Raw genomic sequence first — 23,761 nt, forward strand, 5'->3', positions numbered from 1 at the left:
TTATGAGGGTGTGTTCCATCATAGGTCCCCACAATGCTGTTAAACGTGTCTGTGTGTGTATGAGGGTGTGTTCCATCATAGGTCCCCACAATGCTGTTAAACGTGTCTGTGTGTTTATGAGGGTGTGTTCCATCATAGGTCCCCACAATGCTGTTAAACGTGTCTGTGTGTTTATGAGGGTGTGTTCCATCATAGGTCCCCACAATGCTGTTAAACGTGTCTGTGTGTGAATGTGGGTGTGTTACGTCATAGGTCCCCACAATGCTGTTAAATGTGTTAGTGTGTGGGTGGGTTCCGTCATAGGTCCCCACAATGCTGTTAAACGTGTCTGTGTGTTTATGAGGGTGTGTTCCATCATAGGTCCCCACAATGCTGTTAAACGTGTCTGTGTGTGTATGAGGGTGTGTTCCATCATAGGTCCCCACAATGCTGTTAAACGTGTCTGTGTGTTTATGAGGGTGTGTTCCATCATAGGTCCCCACAATGCTGTTAAACGTCTCCAGGCCGTACCTGTGGTCTGGAAGTTAATGCGTCTCATCTCCACTGGGTCTGTGGGGTGGTGGGGGGTGATCTCTGCGTTGTTCAGCAGACATTTTGTTCTGGGCTCTGACTCCTTTCGTTTGCGGCTTTGGAGGGGGGAGGAAAACAAAGACGTGCAACGTCAACACAAAAACAGTCCACACAGTCCACACACAAACAAGAAGCGCTCAGTACTGCTACAACAACACAAAAACAGCCCCCCTTCACAGTCCATACACAAACAAGAAGCGCTCAGTACTGCTACAACAACACAAAAACAGCCCCCCTCCACAGTCCACACACAAACAAGAAGCGCTCAGTACTGCTACAACAACACAAAAACAGCCCCCCTCCACAGTCCACACACAAACAAGAAGCGCTCAGTACTGCTACAACAACACAAAAACAGCCCCCCTCCACAGTCCACACACAAACAAGAAGCGCTCAGTACTGCTACAACAACACAAAAACAGCCCCCCTCCACAGTCCACACACAAACAAGAAGCGCTCAGTACTGCTACAACAACACAAAAACAGCCCCCCTCCACAGTCCACACACAAACAAGAAGCGCTCAGTACTGCTACAACAACACAAAAACAGCCCCCCTCCACAGTCCACACACAAACAAGAAGCGCTCAGTACTGCTACAACAACACAAAAACAGCCCCCCTCCACAGTCCACACACAAACAAGAAGCGCTCAGTACTGCTACAACAACACAAAAACAGCCCCCCTCCACAGTCCACACACAAACAAGAAGCGCTCAGTACTGCTACAACAACACAAAAACAGCCCCCCTCCACAGTCCACACACAAACAAGAAGCGCTCAGTACAGCTGCTACAACAACACAAAAACAGCCCCCCTCCACAGTCCACACACAAACAAGAAGCGCTCAGTACAGCTGCTACAACAACACAAAAACAGCCCCCCTCCACAGTCCACACACAAACAAGAAGCGCTCAGTACAGCTGCTACAACAACACAAAAACAGCCCCCCTCCACAGTCCACACACAAACAAGAAGCGCTCAGTACTGCTACAACAACACAAAAACAGCCCCCCTCCACAGTCCACACACAAACAAGAAGCGCTCAGTACAGCTGCTACAACAACACAAAAACAGCCCCCCTCCACAGTCCACACACAAACAAGAAGCGCTCAGTACAGCTGCTACAACAACACAAAAACAGCCCCCCTCCACAGTCCACACACAAACAAGAAGCGCTCAGTACTGCTACAACAACACAAAAACAGCCCCCCTCCACAGTCCACACACAAACAAGAAGCGCTCAGTACAGCTGCTACAACAACACAAAAACAGCCCCCCTCCACAGTCCACACACAAACAAGAAGCGCTCAGTACAGCTGCTACAACAACACAAAAACAGCCCCCCTCCACAGTCCACACACAAACAAGAAGCGCTCAGTACAGCTGCTACAACAACACAAAAACAGCCCCCCTCCACAGTCCACACACAAACAAGAAGCGCTCAGTACAGCTGCTACAACAACACAAAAACAGCCCCCCTCCACAGTCCACACACAAACAAGAAGCGCTCAGTACAGCTGCTACAACAACACAAAAACAGCCCCCCTCCACAGTCCACACACAAACAAGAAGCGCTCAGTACAGCTGCTACAACAACACAAAAACAGCCCCCCTCCACAGTCCACACACAAACAAGAAGCGCTCAGTACAGCTGCTACAACAACACAAAAACAGCCCCCCTCCACAGTCCACACACAAACAAGAAGCGCTCAGTACTGCTACAACAACACAAAAACAGCCCCCCTCCACAGTCCACACACAAACAAGAAGCGCTCAGTACAGCTGCTACAACAACACAAAAACAGCCCCCCTCCACAGTCCACACACAAACAAGAAGCGCTCAGTACAGCTGCTACAACAACACAAAAACAGCCCCCCTCCACAGTCCACACACAAACAAGAAGCGCTCAGTACTGCTACAACAACACAAAAACAGCCCCCCTCCACAGTCCACACACAAACAAGAAGCGCTCAGTACAGCTGCTACAACAACACAAAAACAGCCCCCCTCCACAGTCCACACACAAACAAGAAGCGCTCAGTACAGCTGCTACAACAACACAAAAACAGCCCCCCTCCACAGTCCACACACAAACAAGAAGCGCTCAGTACAGCTGCTACAACAACACAAAAACAGCCCCCCTCCACAGTCCACACACAAACAAGAAGCGCTCAGTACAGCTGCTACAACAACACAAAAACAGCCCCCCTCCACAGTCCACACACAAACAAGAAGCGCTCAGTACAGCTGCTACAACAACACAAAAACAGCCCCCCTCCACAGTCCACACACAAACAAGAAGCGCTCAGTACTGCTACAACAACACAAAAACAGCCCCCCTCCACAGTCCACACACAAACAAGAAGCGCTCAGTACAGCTGCTACAACAACACAAAAACAGCCCCCCTCCACAGTCCACACACAAACAAGAAGCGCTCAGTACAGCTGCTACAACAACACAAAAACAGCCCCCCTCCACAGTCCACACACAAACAAGAAGCGCTCAGTACAGCTGCTACAACAACACAAAAACAGCCCCCCTCCACAGTCCACACACAAACAAGAAGCGCTCAGTACAGCTGCTACAACAACACAAAAACAGCCCCCCTCCACAGTCCACACACAAACAAGAAGCGCTCAGTACAGCTGCTACAACAACACAAAAACAGCCCCCCTCCACAGTCCACACACAAACAAGAAGCGCTCAGTACAGCTGCTACAACAACACAAAAACAGCCCCCCTCCACAGTCCACACACAAACAAGAAGCGCTCAGTACAGCTGCTACAACAACACAAAAACAGCCCCCCTCCACAGTCCACACACAAACAAGAAGCGCTCAGTACAGCTGCTACAACAACACAAAAACAGCCCCCCTCCACAGTCCACACACAAACAAGAAGCGCTCAGTACAGCTGCTACAACAACACAAAAACAGCCCCCCTCCACAGTCCACACACAAACAAGAAGCGCTCAGTACAGCTGCTACAACTTCGGCGGCAAAAGTAAAAAATAAACGAAACCGTCGAGAGGCGAAGCATCTTTCCCCGACTAATTACAAATACATTTTATGCTGAGACAGGTTATTTTCTCGCCTAAAAATCACACACACCAGTAAAGTACAGCTAAGCCTTACCTGTCAGGTTTGCTGCTTCCCAGAGAAAGAAATGGAGTTTCAAATCGATATATAAAGAGGGGAAAACACAACACAAGGAGAGAGAGAGGGAAAGCAGGAGAGAGAGAGGTGGAGAAGAGAGAAATCAAAGCATTTAAAATTCACAGGGGCTGCCGCCTTGCAGCGCTAGATAGATAGAGTTCATCAGCATTTGGAGGAGCTGCTCGGTCTGTGTATGTATGAGTGTGTGTGAGTATGACTGTGTGTGAGTCTTGGTGAGCTCGGGGGGAAGGGGGGGGGAATGTCAAGGTGAAGAGCAGGTAGAAATACTAGCCACCAGGGAGAGGGAGGGAAAGCAGGAGAGAGAGAGAGAGAGAGAGAGAGAGAGAGAGAGGAGAGAGTGAGCGATCCAGGGGGAGATGTTACTCTCCCTAACCACTAACATGCAGAGCTATAAGCCGAGGTCACACTGACTGAGTGTCAGCTCGGACCTGTTTCTCCTACTCCACACGTTGGCCTACTTATCCTACGTGACTTCAGTCACCCAGCACATAGTTATTGTATACTACTGGGGCTCTCTTAGATAGACACAGTGTGTTACCTACAACACTGTTAAAACAGAAGCAAATACACTTTAACTGTTTGTTTGCTCCAGACCCGAAACATTTTAGATTTAAATACTTTAGATTGAACTTATTTTTTAAGTTAAAATAAGGTTTTAGATATCTCTCATTCCAGTAAAAATATCATCATTGATATTTCGCTGGTTTTAGCTCTTTCACTAACTCCTCCAAGGCTCCGATCCCCCCAGTCCCTCCTTTTCTGCCTCCTCCTCCTCCAACATACAGAACAGAGTACACAATCCCCTTCAGCCTACATCCCCCAGAATCCCCTACGACGTAACTCACTTCTTGTAGAGGAGGATGGCGATGACGATGCAGATGATGAAGACTACGGCCAGGACGGGCCCCACCACCCAGATGAGGCCGTCCCCGCCTGTCTCCATGGGCAGAGGATCAGCCTCTAGCTCTGGGGTCACCACTAAGTCCGTGTATGGGCTGGCCGCAAACATTTTCTACACAGAGAGAGAGAGAGAGATAGACATAGTGGTCACCTCTACACAGACGACACTATTCTGTATACATCTGGCCCTTCTTTGGGCACTGTGTTAACAAACCTCCAAACGAGCTTCAATGCCATACAACATTATTTCCGTGGCCTCCAACTGCTCTTAAAATGAATAAATCTTCTTAGGGATAGCCCTCTTTTTTTCAATTTTTGCCTAAATGACATTCCCAAATCCAACTGCCTGTAAAAAAGTTTGTCCGGAGAAGACAAGGTGAGCGCTACCATCAGTCCTGTGTCATGCCGACAGTAAAGAATCCTGAGACCATTCATGTGTGGGGTTGCTTCTCAACCAAGGGTGTGGGCTCACTCACAATTTTGCCAAAGAACACAGGCATGAATAAAGAATGGTACCAACACATCATCCGAGAGCAACTTCTCCCAACCATCCAGGAACAGTTTGGTGACGAACAATGCCCTTTCCAGCATGATGGAGAACCTTGCCATCAAGCAAAAGTGATAACTAAGTGGCTTGGGGAACAAAACATCGATATTTTGGGTCCATGGCCATAAAACTCCCCAGACCTTAATCCCATTGAGAACTTGTGGTCAATCCTCAAGAGGTGGGTGGACAAACAAAACCCAACAAATTCTGACAAACTCCAAGCATTGATTATGCAAGAATGGGCTGCCATCAGTCAGGATGTGGCCCAGAAGTTAATTGACAGCATGCCAGGGCAGATTGCAGAGGTCTTGAATAAGAATGGCAACACTGCAAATATTGACTCTTTGCATCAACTTCATGTAATTGTCAATAAAAGCCTTTGACACGCATGAAACACTTGTAATTATACTTCAGTATTCCATAGTAACATCTGACGAAAATATCTAGACACTGAAGCAGCAAATTTTGTGAAAATTAATATTTGTGTCATTCTCAAAACTTTTGGCCACGACTGTATATCTCGCTGATCATCCCCAAAGCCAACACCTCCTTTGGCCGCCTTTCCTTCCAGTTCTCTATTGCCAATGACTGGAACGAATTTCAAAAATCACTGAAGTCAGAGAATTATATCTCCTTCACTAACTTTAAGCATCAGCTGTCAGGGCAGCTTACCGATCGCTGCAGCTGTACACAGCCCATCTGTAAATAGCCCATCCAACCAACTACCCACCTCATCCTATATTTGTTTTTCTGCTCTTTTGCACACCCGTATTTCTACTTGCACATCCTCATCTGCACATATATCACTCCAGTGTAAATTGCTAAATTGTAATTACTTCACCACTATTGGCCTATTTATTGCCTTACCTCCTTACGCCATTTGCACACACTGTATACAGATTTTTCTATTGTGTTATTGACTGTACGTTTGTTTATTCCATGTGTAACTCTGTGTTGTTTGTGTCACACTGCTTTGCTTTATCTTGGCCAGGTAGCAGTTGTAAATGAGAACTTGTTCTCAACTGGCCTACCTGGTTAAATAAAGGTGAAATAAAATAAATAAAAATACAATAGAACTGAGTGGTACTTATATGTAATGTAGCTGCAAACAAATAGAGAGATATCAATGTAGATAATAGCTCAATGCAATAAAATGTAGAAGTAGTATACCTATGCAAAACATATAAACATACCTTTCATGAATTCACTCACACATCTGGTATGATGACCACAGTTATCGCCTTACTGCAAAGTATATGGATCTGGTGTGTCTGAATGTGTTCAGGGTGTGTCTGAATGTGCTCAGAGCTCAGGGTGTGTCTGAATGTGTTCAGGGTGTGTCTGAATGTGCTCAGAGCTCAGGGTGTGTCTGAATGTGTTCAGGGTGTGTCTGAATGTGCTCAGGGTGTGTCTGAATGTGCTCAGGGTGTGTCTGAATGTGCTCAAGGTGTGTCTGAATGTGCTCAAGGTGTGTCTGAATGTGCTCAGGGCTCAGGGTGTGTCTGAATGTGCTCCGAGCTCAGGGTGTGTCTGAATGTGTTCAGGGTGTGTCTGAATGTGCTCAGGGTTCAGGGTGTGTCTGAATGTGTTCAGGGTGTGTCTGAATGTGCTCAGGGCTCAGGGTGTGTCTGAATGTGCTCCGAGCTCACGGTGTATCTGAATGTGCTCAGGGTGTGCCTGAATGTGCTCAGGGCTCAGGGTGTGTCTGAATGTGCTCACGGTGTGTCTGAATGTGCTCAGGGTGTGTCTGAATGTGCTCAGGGTGTCTGAATGTGCATGTGGCACGTGTATGAGTACACACACATGTGCGTGCGCCTCTCGTCAACGGTACTCACCCCGGCGGTGGTGTTGAGCTCAGCCAGTAGGAAGAAGACGTATTCCTGCCCGGGCTCCAGAGGTTTGCTCTCACAGCTGCTGTGGCGGTGCTCTGTGCCCAGGGTGAACGAGGTGGGGAGCTGCTTGAAGCAGGCTGTGATGTAGGGCTTCTTCCCATCCGCCTGGCTCAGCTGGCCTGGTGCGACGCTTCGGGGTGATGTCCCTCAGCAGCTGAAGGAGACAGGGAGAGAGGGGTGAGGTGAAGGAGGGACGGAGAGAGAGAGAGAGGGGTGAGGTGAAGGAGGGACGTAGAGCGAGAGAGAGGGGTGAGGTGAAGGAGGGACGGAGAGAGAGAGAGAGGGGTGAGGTGAAGGAGGGACGGAGAGAGGGAGAGAGGGGTGAGGTGAAGGAGGGACGTAGAGCGAGAGAGAGGGGTGAGGTGAAGGAGGGACGGAGAGAGAGAGAGAGGGGTGAGGTGAAGGAGGGACGGAGAGAGAGAGAGAGGGGTGAGGTGAAGGAGGGACGTAGAGCGAGAGAGAGGGGTGAGGTGAAGGAGGGACGGAGAGAGAGAGAGAGGGGTGAGGTGAAGGAGGGACGGAGAGAGAGAGAGAGGGGTGAGGTGAAGGAGGGACGTAGAGCGAGAGAGAGGGGTGAGGTGAAGGAGGGACGGAGAGAGAGAGAGAGGGGTGAGGTGAAGGAGGGACGGAGAGAGAGAGAGAGGGGTGAGGTGAAGGAGGGATGGAGAGAGAGAGAGAGGGGTGAGGTGAAGGAGGGATGGAGAGAGAGAGAGAGGGGTGAGGTGAAGGAGGGACGTAGAGCGAGAGAGAGGGGTGAGGTGAAGGAGGGACGTAGAGCGAGAGAGAGGGGTGAGGTGAAGGAGGGACGTAGAGCGAGAGAGAGGGGGGAGGTGAAGGAGGGACGTAGAGCGAGAGAGAGGGGTGAGGTGAAGGAGGGACGTAGAGCGAGAGAGAGGGGTGAGGTGAAGGAGGGACGGAGAGAGAGAGGGGTGAGGTGAAGGAGGGACGTAGAGCGAGAGAGAGGGGTGAGGTGAAGGAGGGACGGAGAGAGGGAGAGAGGGGTGAGGTGAAGGAGGGACGTAGAGAGGGAGAGAGAGGGGTGAGGTGAAGGAGGGACGGAGAGAGAGAGGGGTGAGGTGAAGGAGGGACGGAGAGAGAGAGAGAGGGGGGTGAGGTGAAGGAGGGACGGAGAGAGAGAGAGAGGGGTGAGGTGAAGGAGGGACGGAGAGAGAGAGAGAGGGGTGAGGTGAAGGAGGGATGGAGAGAGAGAGAGAGGGGTGAGGTGAAGGAGGGATGGAGAGAGAGAGAGAGGGGTGAGGTGAAGGAGGGACGGAGAGAGAGAGAGAGAGGGGTGAGGTGAAGGAGGGACGGAGAGAGGGAGAGAGGGGTGAGGTGAAGGAGGGATGGAGAGAGAGAGGGGTGAGGTGAAGGAGGGACGGAGAGAGAGAGAGAGGGGGGTGAGGTGAAGGAGGGACGGAGAGAGAGAGAGAGGGGTGAGGTGAAGGAGGGACGGAGAGAGAGAGAGAGAGGGGTGAGGTGAAGGAGGGACGTAGAGCGAGAGAGAGGGGGGTGAGGTGAAGGAGGGACGTAGAGAGGGAGAGAGGGGTGAGGTGAAGGAGGGACGGAGAGAGGGAGAGAGGGGTGAGGTGAAGGAGGGACGTAGAGCGAGAGAGAGAGGGGTGAGGTGAAGGAGGGACGGAGAGCGAGAGAGAGGGGTAGGTGAAGGAGGGACGTAGAGCGAGAGAGAGGGGTGAGGTGAAGGAGGGACGTAGAGCGAGAGAGAGGGGTGAGGTGAAGGAGGGACGGAGAGAGAGAGAGAGGGGTGAGGTGAAGGAGGGACGTAGAGCGAGAGAGAGGGGTGAGGTGAAGGAGGGACGTAGAGCGAGAGAGAGGGGTGAGGTGAAGGAGGGACGGAGAGAGAGAGAGAGGGGTGAGGTGAAGGAGGGACGGAGAGAGAGAGAGAGGGGTGAGGTGAAGGAGGGACGGAGAGAGGGAGAGAGGGGTGAGGTGAAGGAGGGATGGAGAGAGAGAGAGAGGGGTGAGGTGAAGGAGGGACGTAGAGCGAGAGAGAGGGGTGAGGTGAAGGAGGGACGGAGAGAGAGAGGGGTGAGGTGAAGGAGGGACGGAGAGAGAGAGAGAGGGGTGAGGTGAAGGAGGGACGGAGAGAGGGAGAGAGGGGTGAGGTGAAGGAGGGACGGAGAGAGGGAGAGAGGGGTGAGGTGAAGGAGGGACGGAGAGAGAGAGAGAGGGGTGAGGTGAAGGAGGGACGGAGAGAGAGAGAGAGGGGTGAGGTGAAGGACGGATGGAGAGAGAGAGAGAGGGGTGAGGTGAAGGAGGGATGTAGAGCGAGAGAGAGGGGTGAGGTGAAGGAGGGACGGAGAGAGAGAGAGAGGGGTGAGGTGAAGGAGGGACGGAGAGAGAGAGAGAGGGGTGAGGTGAAGGAGGGATGGAGAGAGAGAGAGAGGGGTGAGGTGAAGGAGGGATGGAGAGAGAGAGAGAGGGGTGAGGTGAAGGAGGGATGGAGAGAGAGAGAGGGGTGAGGTGAAGGAGGGATGTAGAGAGAGAGAGAGGGGTGAGGTGAAGGAGGGATGTAGAGAGAGAGAGAGGGGTGAGGTAAAGGAGGGATGTAGAAAGAGAGAGGGGTGAGGTGAAGGAGGGATGGAGAGAGAGAGAGGGGTGAGGTGAAGGAGGGATGGAGAGAGAGGGGTGGGGTGAAGGAGGGATGGAGAGAGAGAGGGGTGAGGTGAAGGAGGGATGGAGAGAGAGAGAGGGGTGAGGTGAAGGAGGGATGGAGAGAGAGAGGGGTGAGGTGAGGTGAAGGAGGGATGGAGAGAGAGAGAGGGGTGAGGTGAAGGAGGGATGGAGAGAGAGAGGTGAGGTGAAGGAGGGAGAAAGAGAGGGGTGAGGAGGTGTGAGAGGATCTGAGTTCTTAGCGTAGGTTTATCTTGGTCTGTCTGTCTGTCTGTCTGTCTGTCTGTCTGTCTGTCTGTCTGTCTGTCTGTCTGTCTGTCTGTCTGTCTGTCTGTCTGTCTGTCTGTCTGTCTGTGTGTGTCTGTGTCTGTGTCTGTCTGTCTAAATGTCTAAATGTCTGTCTAAATGTCTAAATGTCTGTCTAAATGTCTGTCTAAATGTCTGTCTAAATGTCCGTCCGTCCGTCCGTCTGAGTGTCTGTCCGTCTGAGTGTCTGTCTTTCTGTTCCTAAAATAGGAACTTCCGGCGCCGACAGAGATGGCCACCTCGCTTCGCGTTCCTAGGAAACTATGCAGTATTTTGTTTTTTTACGTGTTACTTCTGACATTGTTACCCCAGGTAATCTTAGGTTTTACTACATACAGTCGGGAGGAACTACTGAATATAAGAGCAACGTCAACTCACCAACATTACGACCAGGAATACGACTTTCTCGAAGTGGATCCTCTGTTTTGCCTACCACCCAGGACAATGGATCAGATCCCAGCCGGCGAACCAAAACAACGACGCCGTAAAAGGGGCAGACGAAGCGGTCTTCTGGTCAGGCTCCGGAGACGGGCACATTGCGCACCGCTCCCGAGCATACTACTCGCCAATGTCCAGTCTCTTGACAACAAGTTAGATGAAATCCGAGCAAGGGTTGCCTTCCAGAGAGACATCAGAGACTGGAACGTTCTTTGCTTCACGGAAACATGGTTCACTCGAGACACGCTATCGGAGTCGGTACAGCCAGCTGGTTTCTTCACGCATCGCATGAAGGGGGGGGGGGGGGGGGCATGCCTTATGATTAACGAGACGTGGTGTGATCATAACAACATACAGGAACTCAAGTCCTTCTGTTCACCTGACTTAGAATTCCTCACAATCAAATGTCGACCGCATTATCTACCAAGAAAATTCTCTTCGATTATAATCACAGCCGCATATATTCCCCCCCAAGCAGACACATCGATGGCCCTGAACGAACTTAATTTGACTCTATGTAAACTGGAAACCACATATCCCGAGGCTGCATTCATTGTAGCTGGGGATTTTAACAAGGCTAATCTGAAAACAAGACTCCCTAAATTCTATCAGCATATCGAATGTGCAACCAGGGCTGGTAAAACCCTGGATCATTGTTATTCTAACTTATGCGACGCATATAAGGCCCTCCCCCGCCCTCCTTTCGGAAAAGCTGACCACGACTCCATTTTGTTGCTCCCTGTCTATAGACAGAAACTAAAACAGGAAGCTCCCGCGCTCAGGTCTGTTCAACGCTGGTCCGACCAATCTGATTCCACGCTTCAAGATTGCTTCGATCACGTGGACTGTGATATGTTCCGCATTGCGTCAAACAACAACATTGACGAATACTCTGATTCGGTGAGCGAGTTGACTAGCAAGTGCATCGGTGATGTTGTACCCACAGCGTTTATTAAAACATTCCCCAACCAGAAACCGTGGATTGATTGCAGCATTCACACGAAAAAGAAAGCGCGAACCACTGCTTTTAATCAGGGCAAGGTGACCGGAAACATGACCGAATACAGTGTAGCTATTCCCTCCGCAAGGCAATCAAACAAGCTAAGCGTCAGAGACAAAGTAGAGTCGCAATTCAACGGCTCAGACACGAGAGGTATGTGGCAGGGTCTACAGTCAATCACGGATTACAAAAAGAAAACCAGCCCTGTCGCGGACCAGGATGTCTTGCTCCCAGACAGACTAAACAACTTCTTTGCTCGCTTTGAGGACAATACAGTGCCACTGACATGGCCCACCACCAAAACCTGCGGGTTCTCCTTCACTGCAGCCGACGTGAGTAAAACATTTAAACGTGTTAACCCTCGCAAGGCTGCAGGCCCAGACGGCATCCCCAGCCACGTCCTCAGAGCATGCGCAGACCAGCTGGCTGGTGTGTTTACGGACATATTCAATCAATCCTTATCCCAGTCTGCTGTTCCCACATGCTTCAAGAGGGCCACCATTGTTCCTGTTCTCAAGAAAGCTAAGGTAACTGAGCTAAATGACTGCTTTGAGAGACTAGTCAAGGATCATATCACCTCCACCCTACCTGACACCTTAGACCCACTCCAATTTGCTTACCGCCCCAACAGGTCCACAGACGACGCAATCGCAACCACACTGCACACTGCCCTAACCCATCTGGACAATAGGAATACCTATGTGAGAATGCTGTAAATCGACTACAGCTCAGCATTTAACACCATAGTACCCTCCAAACTTGTCATCAAGCTCGAGACCCTGGGTCTCGACCCCGCCCTGTCCAACTGGGTACTGGACTTCCTGACGGGCCGCCCCCAGGTGTTGAGGGTAGGTAACAACATCTCCATCCCGCTGATCCTCAACACTGGGGCCCCACAAGGGTGCGTTCTGAGCCCTCTCCTGTACTCCCTGTTCACCCACGACTGCGTGGCTTGATTACCAACAACGACGAGACGGCCTACAGGGAGGAGGTGAGGGCCCTCGGAGTGTGGTGTCAGGGAAAACAACCTCTCACTCAACGTCAACAAAACAAAAGGAGATGATCGTGGACTTTAGGAAACAGCAGAGGGAGCACCCCCCTATCCACATCGACGGGAGAGTAGTGGAGAGGGTAGTAAGTTTTAAGTTCCTCGGCGTACACATCACGGACAAACTGAATTGGTCAACCCACACAGACAGTGTGCTGAAGAAGGCGCAGCAGCGCCTCTTCAACCTTAAGAGGCTGAAGAAATTCGGCTTGTCACCAAAAGCACTCACAAACTTACAGATGCACAATCGGGAGCATCCTGTAGGGTTGTATCACCACCTGGTACGGCAACTGCTCCGCCCACAACCGTAAGGCTCTCCAGAGGGTAGTGAGGTCTGCACAACGCATCACCGGGGGCAAACTACCTGCCCTCTAGGACACCTACACCACCCGATGTCACAGGAAGGCCATAAAGATCATCAAGGACAACAACCACCCGAGCCACTGCCTGTTCACCCCGCTATCATCCAGAAGGCGAGGTCAGTACAGGTGCATCAAAGCAGGGACCGAGAGACTGAAAAACAGCTTCTATCTCAAGGCCATCAGACTGTTAAACAGCCACCACTAACATTGAGTGACTGCTGCCAACATACTGACTCAACTCCAGCCACTTTAATAATGTAAAAATATTTGTAAAAAAATGTATCAATAGCCACTTTAAACAATGCCACTTTTATATGTTTACATACCCTACATTACTCATCTCATATGTATATACTGTACTCGACACCATCTACTGCATCTTGCCTATGCCGTTCTGTAACATCACTCATTCATATATCTTTATGTACATATTCTTTATCCCTTTACACTTGTGTGTATAAGGTAGTTGTTGTGGAATTGTTAGGTTAGATTACTCGTTGGTTATTACTGCATTGTCGGAACTAGAAGCACAAGCATTTCGCTACACTCGCTTTAACATCTGCTAACCATGTGTATGTGACAAATAAAATTTGATTTGATTTGTCTATCCATCTCTCTAGATATGTGTTCATCTCTATTTGACCAAGTTGACAGAGAATCTTAACGCATGTTCTCTAACAATGTTGAAAATGGGAAGAGATGGCCCACTGTATCCATCAACAGTATCTACATTCGTCTGCCCGCCCGCCCATCCGCCTGTCTGTATCTATCCGTCCACCTATCTGTCTACCCATCAGTCATTCCTATCGGGCCATCCATCAATCTGATCAGTCAGTGTGTGAAGACGAAGAACGTTCAACCACCCAACGAATCTATGAAGATAGTTTGTGTAAAAATCCAAATGTCAGCCGAAAACTTCCTCGATGGGGTTTTGCAGGTCGATTCCCTCCATACACTCCGTCAATAGGCTGCTTGTTGGCACCAGACCCTGGCAGACCAGGTTTCTCTATTCATTTACAACAGAATATGAAGAACTTTGCTGAAGAGGTGGAACATGAGTAATTCCAAATAGAATAGCTCGCCTCTGATCACAGCTCAAGGTCACACCTAGCAACGGAGGCAGAAAGGAAGGGTGGGAGCATGCATGTCAGTTAGAGGGAAAGAGGGAACATGCTTGAGGAAAACTACGGGACCCACTCCGACGTTGCTATGAACATCTCCGTGGCACGAGGAACACTTGGACAGACATACATGTGGGCGAGCAACGTGTTGTTTTGAGGTCTTTGTATCTGTAGCTACCAATTCCCTTAATGCTAATAACTTTGTGTTCAGATGCATTGTAGCACGAGGCAGCTTGAGGGACAAGTACAGACCCTGTACTGGATGATAATCTATCGCAGGCCACATTTAAATGAGAGTCATTTCTTGGTTCTTACCTCTTCCAGGTCCATTTCGTCTGGGTTCTTGAGATGTCGTGCAGTCCCCAAACCCTTTTTTAGTGGTACCGCCACCACATAAAAGTCCCTGCAACACACACAGACATCACTACCGTCAACATCCTCAGAGAACCATAACATTAACTTATAGTACAGGGACTAGCTAGCTTGGGTTTAGCCTGAAAGTGTGTGTGTGTGTGTGTGTGTGTGTGTGTGTGTGTGTGTGTGTGTGTGTGTGTGTGTGTGTGTGTGTGTGTGTGTGTGTGTGTGTGTGTGTGTGTGTGTGTGTGTGTGTGTGTGTGTGTGTGTGTGTGTGTGTGTGCGTGTGCGTGTGCGAGAGATGGTAAGTGACAGTAAAAAGAATGAGAGAGAACATATGAATAATGAAACACCAGAATGAGAGCAGAAAATAGAGAGAAGTTCAGAAGGTTGGCAAGAGAGAGGTCAAGAAAGTAAGGCGTAATGTGTGCTATGTGGGAGTTTAAGAGAGAGACAGAGAGACAACTACAGTAAGAGAGAGAGAGTTGTGGAAATTCAGTACTGAGAGAGACTTGGTCTTGGTCATTTCTTCAAACAATCATCTTTATTTAATATTGATTAATTATTGCAATAATGAGACCGTCAGCCCACCAGTCTTGACTGACTGTTAGGCTGAGAGTCTAGCCTTTACAGACGATGCACAATTTCTATATAGCTGATACCAAGATTGCTTAGTCAGTCACTTCTAACCTTCCCATATGTAGCTTTTAGGTTTTTATCACCAACACAAGTCAATTGTTAGCTTCAAGCTATCTCTAGTAGGACCCATGTCCTCAACACCCAGACTAGCTGCAGGGTGCTAGAGTGGAGACCATAAAACACAGCATTAGCAGGACAGAAATATCTTACTGTTGGATTAAGTAAATCATTTGTTACATAGCCAACAAATAAGGTGAATACATAATTTTTCCCTCAAAAGAGAGAGAGACACAGCTACAGTGAGAGAGAGCTACAGTAAGAGAGAGAGAGAGCTACAGTAAGAGAGAGAGAGAGCTACAGTAAGAGAGAGAGAGAGAGAGAGAGCTACAGTAAGAGAGAGAGAGAGAGCTACAGTAAGAGAGAGAGAGAGACAGCTACAGTGAGAGAGAGAGCTACAGTAAGAGAGAGAGGGAGCTACAGTAAGAGAGAGAGAGAGAGACAGCTACAGTGAGAGAGAGAGCTACAGTAAGAGAAAGAGTGAGGGAGCTACAGTAAGAGAGAGAGAGAGCTACAGTAAGAGAGAGAGAGAGCTACAGTAAGAGAGAGAGAGAGAGCTACAGTGAGAGAGAGAGAGAGAGAGAGCTACAGTAAGAGAGAGAGAGAGAGAAAGAGAGAGAGAGAGCTACAGTAAGAGAGAGAGAGACAACAGCAAGCAGCTGACACTAATTGAGGAGTCCATAAACACAAACAACTTCTGGCAAAATTGGAAAAAACTGAAAAAACCCCGGAAAAAAACACTCTACAACACCATCCAAATTGACACAAACGCAGAACAACGCCAAATTCATGAGAAGTTGAATGGATTAGAAAAAGCTATAAAGGACAATCAAAATCCACTGGACTCCCCAATTACTGACCAGGAGCTCTATAAGAAACTTCAGGCTCTCAAATTTAAAAAGGCATGCGGACCTGATGGCATCCTAAATGAGATGCTCAAACTCACTAGTGCAAAATTTCAATTGGCTATATTAAAACGTTTTAATTTGATCCTGAGTGTAGGTTATTTCCCTGACATCTGGAATCAAGGACTCATAACCCCAATCTTTAAGAACGGAGACAAATTTGACCCTAACAATTACAGAGGCATTTGTTTGAACAGTAACCTGTGGAAGGTTTTCTGTAGTATTATCAATGTAAGAGTTCTAAACTTCCTTAATAAGCACAATGTCTCGAGTAAAAGCCAAATTGGATTTATACCAAAACATCGCACAACTGATCATATTTACACCCTACACACCCTGATAGATAAACATGTCCACCAAAATAATACCAAAATATACGCTTGCTTTATCGACTTCCAAAAAGCATTTGATTCTATTTGGCATACAGGACTGTTCTACAAAGTTATTGAAAGTGGTGTAGGGGGTAAAACATGACATAATTAAATCAATGTATACTGGCAATATGTGCAGCATTAAAATTGGTAAGAAAAGAACAGAATTCTTTAACCAGGGCCGGGGCCTTCGCCAGGGTTGCAATCTGAGCCCTGCACTCTTCAATATTTACATTAACGAATTGGCCACTATTCTAGAAAAATCCTCAGCCCCTGGTGTTAGTCTCCACAATTCAGAAGTTAAATGCCTACTCTTCGCAGATGACCTATGCCTGCTGTCACCCACAGCACATGGCCTACAGCAGAGCCTGAACCTGCTAGAGCAGTACTGCCAGACCTGGGCCCTGGCAGTAAACCCCAAAAAGACTAAAATAAGGATTTTCCAGAGAAGATCCAGATCTCAGGGAATTAGACCAAAGTTCTCAATTGGTACAAAATATATAGAGTACTGTACACACTACAATTACTTACGTTTAAAAATAAGCTCAACTGGACACCTTAATGAGGCAGTGAATGAACTGAGAGAGAAAGCACGCAGGGCATTCTACGCCATTAAAAAGCAAATTAAAATTAAAATACCTATTCAAATTTGGCTAAAACTAATTGAATATGTCATTGAACCAATTACACGTTATGGCAGCGAGGTGTGGGGTCCACTTGCAAAACAAGATTTCATCAAATGGGACAAACACCCCATTGAAACCCTGCATGCAGAGTTCTGTAAGATTCTCCTACATGTCCAGAGGAAAACTACAAACAATGCACGCAGGGCAGAATTAGGCCAATATCCACTAATAATAAAAACTCAAAAAAGAGCAATTAAGTTTTGGAAACATCTAAAATACAGTGACCCCCTCTCATATCATTACCAAGCCCTGCTATGCCAAGAGCTGAGCAAAGAAAATAGTCCCCTCATCCAGCTGGTCCTGGGGCTGAGTTCACAAACCTGTTCTACTAACACACTGAAGCCTCAGGACCAGAACATCCAATCAATCAGGATAAACCAAATTACAACACAGTCAAAACAAAACTATATTGCTTATTGGGAAACACAAGCACAAACACAAAGCAAAATGCAGTGCTATCTGGCCCTAAATCGACAGTACACTGTGGCTAAATATTTGACCATGGTTACTGATTAAAACCTTAGAAAAACCTTGCCAAAGTACAGGCTCAGTGAGCACAGCCTTGCCATTGAGAAGGGTAGACACAGGAAACCTGGCTCCCTGTAGAGGAAAGGCTGTGCAACCACTGCACAACAGCAGAACCTGAGACGGAGCTGCATTTCCTGACAAAATGTAAAAAATATAAAACAATTAGAGAGTGTCATTTCCCCAAATTTGAAACCCTTATTCAAGGTTTCAAAGACCTGTCTGATGAGAGTAGGCTACCCGTCCTGTTGGAGGAGGACGCAGAGAGCTGTGGGTTGGAAGCGCACTACATTGCTGCCTGCCATAAGTTGAGGGACAGTGTCTGACAGACCAATCAACCTGCACATGTACTCTACTGTATGCTTATTGTTATTGTGGAATGTATGGTTATTTTGACCCTTGGTTATTGTTGTTACGTTGACAATTTTGATTCTCATTTTATTTATTTTTATATTGTAAATATCCAAAATAAGCTTTGGCAATATGTACATTGTTACGTCATGCCAATAAAGCGAAGCGAATTGAAAGAAAAAGAGAGAGAGAGAAAAAGAGAGAGAGAGAGAGAGAAAAAGAGAGAGAGAGAAAGAGAAAGAGAAAGAAAAAGAGAGAGAGAGAGAGAAAAAGAGAGAGAGAGAGAGAGAGAGAAAGAGAGAGAGAGAGAGAGAGAGAGAGAGAGAGAGAGAGAGAGAGAGAGAGAGAGAGAGAGAGAGAGAGAGAGAGAGAGAGAGAGAGAGAGAGAGAGAGAGAGAGAGAGAGAGAGAGAGAGAGAGAGAGAGAGAGAGAGAGAGAGAGAGAGAGAGAGAGAGAGAGAGAGAGAGAGAGAGAGAGAGAGAGAGAGAGAGAGAGAGAGAGAGAGAGAGAGAGAGAGAGAGAGAGAGAGAGAGAGAGAGAGAGAGAGAGAGAGAGAGAGAGAGAGAGAGAGAGAGAGAGAGAGAGAGAGAGAGAGAGAGAGAGAGAGAGAGGACAGAAGGGAGGACAGAAGGAAATAAACTTCAGATAAACTGGCAGAAACACGTTTCCATTTGTCTCACTTGATGTCCTTGGTCTCTACCGGGGCGAAACCCATGGTCAGAATGTTGTCTGGCTCCGAGTAGAGGTCCAGCCTGGGCTTCTTGACCAGGATGGGCGGTGTGGTCCTCGCGACCACACGGTGGCGAGGTCCACCCTCTGTGTTCTCCTGACACGTGACCCGGAACTCATAGGTGGTGTTGGGCCGCAGGCTGGTGACCAGCGCCTTGGTCAGCCGGGCGTCTACGTCCATCTTCTGACGGTTGTACTCGATCTGGACCGGGGGATGGATGGAAAGATTGACAAACAAACGGAGACACACAATAGGAAAGTTATCCGTCTGTCTCTATAGTAGTGGAGTAGTATAGTAGTCTCCGTCTGTCTCTATAGTAGTGGAGTAGTATAGTAGTCTCCGTATGTCTCTATAGTAGTGGAGTAGTATAGTAGTCTCCGTATGTCTCTATAGTAGTGGAGTAGTATAGTAGTCTCTGTCTGTCTCTATAGTAGTGGAGTAGTATAGTAGTCTCTGTCTGTCTCTATAGTAGTGGAGTAGTATAGTAGTCTCTGTCTGTCTCTATAGTAGTGGAGTAGTATAGTAGTCTCTGTCTGTCTCTATAGTAGTGGAGTAGTATAGTAGTCTCTGTCTGTCTCTATAGTAGTGGAGTAGTATAGTAGTCTCTGTCTGTCGCTATAGTAGTGGAGTAGTATAGAAGCCTCTGTCTGTCTCTATAGTAGTATAGTAGTCCCTGTCTGTCTCTATAGTAGTGGAGTAGTATAGTAGTCTCTGTCTGTCTCTATAGTAGTGGAGTAGTATAGTAGTCTCTGTCTGTCTCTATAGTAGTGGAGTAGTATAGTAGTCTCCGTCTGTCTCTATAGTGGTATAGTAGTATACCAGTCTCTGTCTGTCTCAGCGCCGGGTAGAACACTGGCTTAAAGCATGTAAAATGTGAAATGAGTCTGTAGGAGATATTCTTTGGAAATAGTGTGTTCAAAGATGGCATGTATGTCTGGGTTTCTGTAGACGTTTCCCTGCAAAGCATAATTCTGAGTCCACAGACGTAGAGACGCGATAGTCCGGCACCCCATTGTGACATAGCAACGGCACCCCATTGTGACATGGCTAAACGGCTCTGAGATCACCATCTGCGGGGGGGCGCACAGCCCAACATTCCCAAACAGCAGCGGCTTCCCATTCACGTCTTGTATTTGAACGGGGTGAAGGTTGGAGAACTTGCTTGAGCCGCACTGAGAATTTGAAAAGTATAAAAGCCAACGGTCCAATATTGTAGAACACTGCTGTGCGTACGCATGCATGTTTTTGGACTCTGAAAAGGATGAATAAACTCTTGAATTTGTTCGCTGCGAGACTGCATCGTTTGAACTTTTAATTAAATCACAATTGCAGTCAGTAGCATAATTATTCAAAAATGTATTCATAGAGCAGGGACCCTCTACATGTACTGTATATGTGTGTGTGTGTGTGTCTGTCTGTCTCTTACCGTGCACCGAAATGGGAACCGCCTCTCAACAAACTTCCATGTCAGCAACACCGTCGTCTTGGTTACCCACTTCACCGTGAAGTTCTTTGGGACGTCTGTTGTGAGAGAGAACAGAAAGAAGAAGACAAAGGAACAAAACAAAAACAGAGAGGATGTGTTTAGTTTGGAGAGCTGGGGAAGTGAGGAGGGAGAGAGAGATTAGAAATAAAAGAGTAGGTTGTATTTGTTGTTTTCCTTCCTCTGGATTGGAGTATTGAGCGGGCCGTGAGCCGTGCTGTGATAGGCTGTGAAGGGGGCAACACTATTGGTTAGACACATAGCACGGGAGACCCATGGCGCACAGACGGACCCATGGGGCACGGACTTGCCCGCTGGCTGGCCACCAGGGCAGTGCCAACCCATCTCTGCCCACCACATCTTTCTACAAGACAATACCCCATCCCAGTGAAAACCAGGAGTCATTGACCCTCGTGGTTGTGGCGGAAACCGTCTCCTTGGCGCTCTGAGCCTGGGTTGGCACTGCCCACAACATGCTGCCCGGCGGGCACAAAGACAAACCCAAACACAGCATGCCCACAGTCATTAGCAGTGCATCAGGGGGACGCCATGCTGCACGCCCATCCCATAATGTGACAAGGGGAGGGAACAGAGTGGGGGAGGGACTCGAAACAAACTGAAAAACAAAGAAAATAAAGAACCAAAATCTTGCTCTTGCTAACCTAAATGGACTAAAAACAAAGTCTTTGAGTGACTTAAACACAGAGGTCCTGCTTCTTTTTTGTTGTTGTGCAAACTAGGGGGTGTGTAAGTGTCAGGTTGCATTAGCTGTGTGAGTGTACCTGGCTGCAAAGGGCAGCAAGGAGTCTGACAAGCTGTCTGATCGACTTGCACTTACCTTGAACGCAGCAGCTCCTCCCCTTTTTCAAACTGACTGACTGTAACTTACTGACTGGTTTTACCTTTGGGTTAGTGAAGTGAGTGTTCCCCGCAAACATTTTTAGGTTCTAGGATTTTTGTCGTGGAGAAGAAGTGAAGGTGATTGGAGGGGGAGTTGTTTTCATTTTTGTGTTGTCGCTTGTTGTTATTTTTGTTTGTTTTTCCCCCGGGTCGGGAGAGAAACAGGTAAGCCCTACCTGTCTCAAACGCCACTGTCCGATACTGGATCGGCGGGCTGTAGGGCCCTGGACCTACACTCGTGTGCGCGCGTATTTTCACGTCGTACGCCGAGTTGGGTTTGAGGCTGTTGAGCACGTAGTTGGACTGGCTTGCGGGCAGGCTGAGTTCCCGGGGCACGCCCCCCAAGCCCGTCTCCTGGTATGCTAGCGTGTACTCTGTGATGTCCCCGTTGCGCTCTGCCAGCACCGGGGGCGACCATGACAACTCCACCGAGCAGCAGGTCACATTGGAGGTTTCTCTGATTTGGGGGTACCCCTGGGGTGTGTGTTCGGGCACCTGCAGTTCGGCTGTCGCCTCCTCACCGAAGCCACCCCGACTCTTGGCCTGGACTTTGAAGAGGTAGGTGGCACCGCGGTGGACACTAGCCACCGTGTACTGCCTCTCCTGGGGGGTGAACTCCAGAGTAGCCAGGGGGGACACGTCCTTACGGCCAAACTGAAGCCGGTAACCCTGCAGCCCCATGCCAGGGATCATAACATCGGGTGCGTCCCAGCACACCACGGCCGACGTCTCTGAATCCTGAGCCACCGACAGAGAGGGTGGCCCAGGCACTGTGGAGAAGGCAAACAAACAAAACTTTTATTCATCTATATTTTTCTCTAAAAGGTTAAACAAGGTGTGTTTTTGAAGAGAGAGTGCGGTTTGTGGTTTGTACATCTAGGTATGTCAATAAGTACAGTGAGGGAAAAAAGTATTTGATCCCCTGCTGATTTTGTACGTTTGCCCAATGACAAAGAAATGATCAGTCTATAATTTTAATGGTAGGTTTATTTGAACAGTGAGAGACAGAATATCAACAAAAAAATCCAGAAAAACGCATGTCAAAAATGTTATGAATTGATTTGCATTTTAATGAGGGAAATAAGTATTTGACCCCTCTGCAAAACATGACTTAGTACTTGGTGGCAAAACCCTTGTTGGCAATCACAGAGGTCAGACGTTTCTTGTAGTTGGCCACCAGGTTTGCACACATCTCAGGAGGGATTTTGTCCCACTCCTCTTTGCAGATCTTCTTCAAGTCATTAAGGTTTCGAGGCTGACGTTTGGCAACTCGAACCTTCAGCTCCCTCCACAGATTTTCTATGGGATTAAGGTCTGGAGACTGGCTAGGCCACTCCAGGACCTTAATGTGCTTCTTCTTGAGCCACTCCTTTGTTGCCTTGGCCGTGTGTTTTGGGTCATTGTCATGCTGGAATACCCATCCACGACCCATTTTCAATACCCTGGCTGAGGGAAGGAGGTTTTCACCCAAGATTTGACGGTACATGGCCCCGTCCATCGTCCCTTTGATGCGGTGAAGTTGTCCTGTCCCTTTAGCAGAAAAACACCCCCAAAGCATAATGTTTCCACCTCCATGTTTGACGGTGGGGATGGTTTCTTGGGGTCATAGGCAGCATTCCTCCTCTTCCAAACACGGCAAGTTGGGTTGATGCCAAAGAACTCCATTTTGGTCTCATCTGACCACAACACGTTCACCCAGTTGTCCTCTGAATCATTCAGATGTTCATTGGCAAACTTCAGACGGGCATGTATATGTGCTTTCTTGAGCAGGGGGACCTTGCGGGCGCTGCAGGATTTCAGTCCTTCACGGCATAGTGTGTTACCAATTGTTTTCTTGATGACTATGGTCCCAGCTGCCTTGAGATCATTGACAAGATCCTCCTGTGTAGTTCTGGGCTGATTCCTCACCGTTCTCATGATCATTGCAACTCCACGAGGTGAGATCTTGCATGGAGCCCCAGGCTGAGGGAGATTGACAGTTATTTTGTGTTTCTTCCATTTGCGAATAATCACAGAAACTGTTGTCACCTTCTCACCAAGCTGCTTGGCGATGGTCTTGTAGCCCATTCCAGCCTTGTGTAGGTCTACAATCTTGTCCCTGACATCCTTGGAGAGCTCTTTGGTCTTGGCCATGGTGGAGAGTTTGGAATCTGATTGATTGATTGCTTCTGTGGACAGGTATCTTTTATACAGGTAAGAAACTGAGATTAGGAGCACTCCCTTTAAGAGTGTGCTCCTAATCTCCGTTCGTTACCTGTATGAAAGACACCTGGGAGCCAGAAATCTTTTTGATTGAGAAGGGGTCAAATACTTATTTCCCTCATTAAAATGCAAATCAATTTATAACATTTTTGACATGCATTTTTCTGGATATTTTTGTTGTTATTCTGTCTCTCACTGTTCAAATAAACCTACCATTAAAATTATAGACTGATAATTTCTTTGTCAGTGGGCAAACGTACAAAATCAGCAGGGGATCAAATACTTTTTTCCCTCACTGTAATAATAGACTGTGCTGGAACTGTACAGTGTTCTCTCCCTTTCCTATTGTGGAAAATATGAAGGCTGCTCGTATGCGTATGTTTTGTATAGGAAAAAAAATATTTTCTTCACTATAGAGAGAGAGCCTTTTACTGGGGTGAACATTTGTTTTTAACAAGACCTGGGCGAAAGGTTAGGCATCGACAGAGTCAGTATAAACTGAGACTACTAAAACCAATATTTTCAGTGACTGGGTCACACCTTCGACGGCATAATGTTGGACAAG

The 23,761-nt window shown here is 48.1% G+C and overlaps 1 protein-coding gene across 1 annotated transcript in view; it reads right to left on the reverse strand.

The window, feature by feature from the left end:
• Positions 1-23,761, reverse strand: part of ptprsa (protein tyrosine phosphatase receptor type Sa) — a 454,642-nt gene that overhangs the window by 82,405 nt on the left and 348,476 nt on the right. The window contains 9 exon segments of the mRNA XM_071342488.1: positions 511-626; positions 3,707-3,721; positions 4,594-4,760; positions 7,031-7,205; positions 7,207-7,241; positions 14,309-14,396; positions 18,562-18,812; positions 20,038-20,132; positions 21,171-21,764. Of these exon segments, the coding sequence (XP_071198589.1) occupies positions 511-626; positions 3,707-3,721; positions 4,594-4,760; positions 7,031-7,205; positions 7,207-7,241; positions 14,309-14,396; positions 18,562-18,812; positions 20,038-20,132; positions 21,171-21,764 (1,536 nt within the window).

The sequence above is a fragment of the Salvelinus alpinus genome, chromosome 15 (assembly GCF_045679555.1).
Source record: "Salvelinus alpinus chromosome 15, SLU_Salpinus.1, whole genome shotgun sequence".
Lineage (NCBI taxonomy): Eukaryota > Metazoa > Chordata > Actinopteri > Salmoniformes > Salmonidae > Salvelinus > Salvelinus alpinus.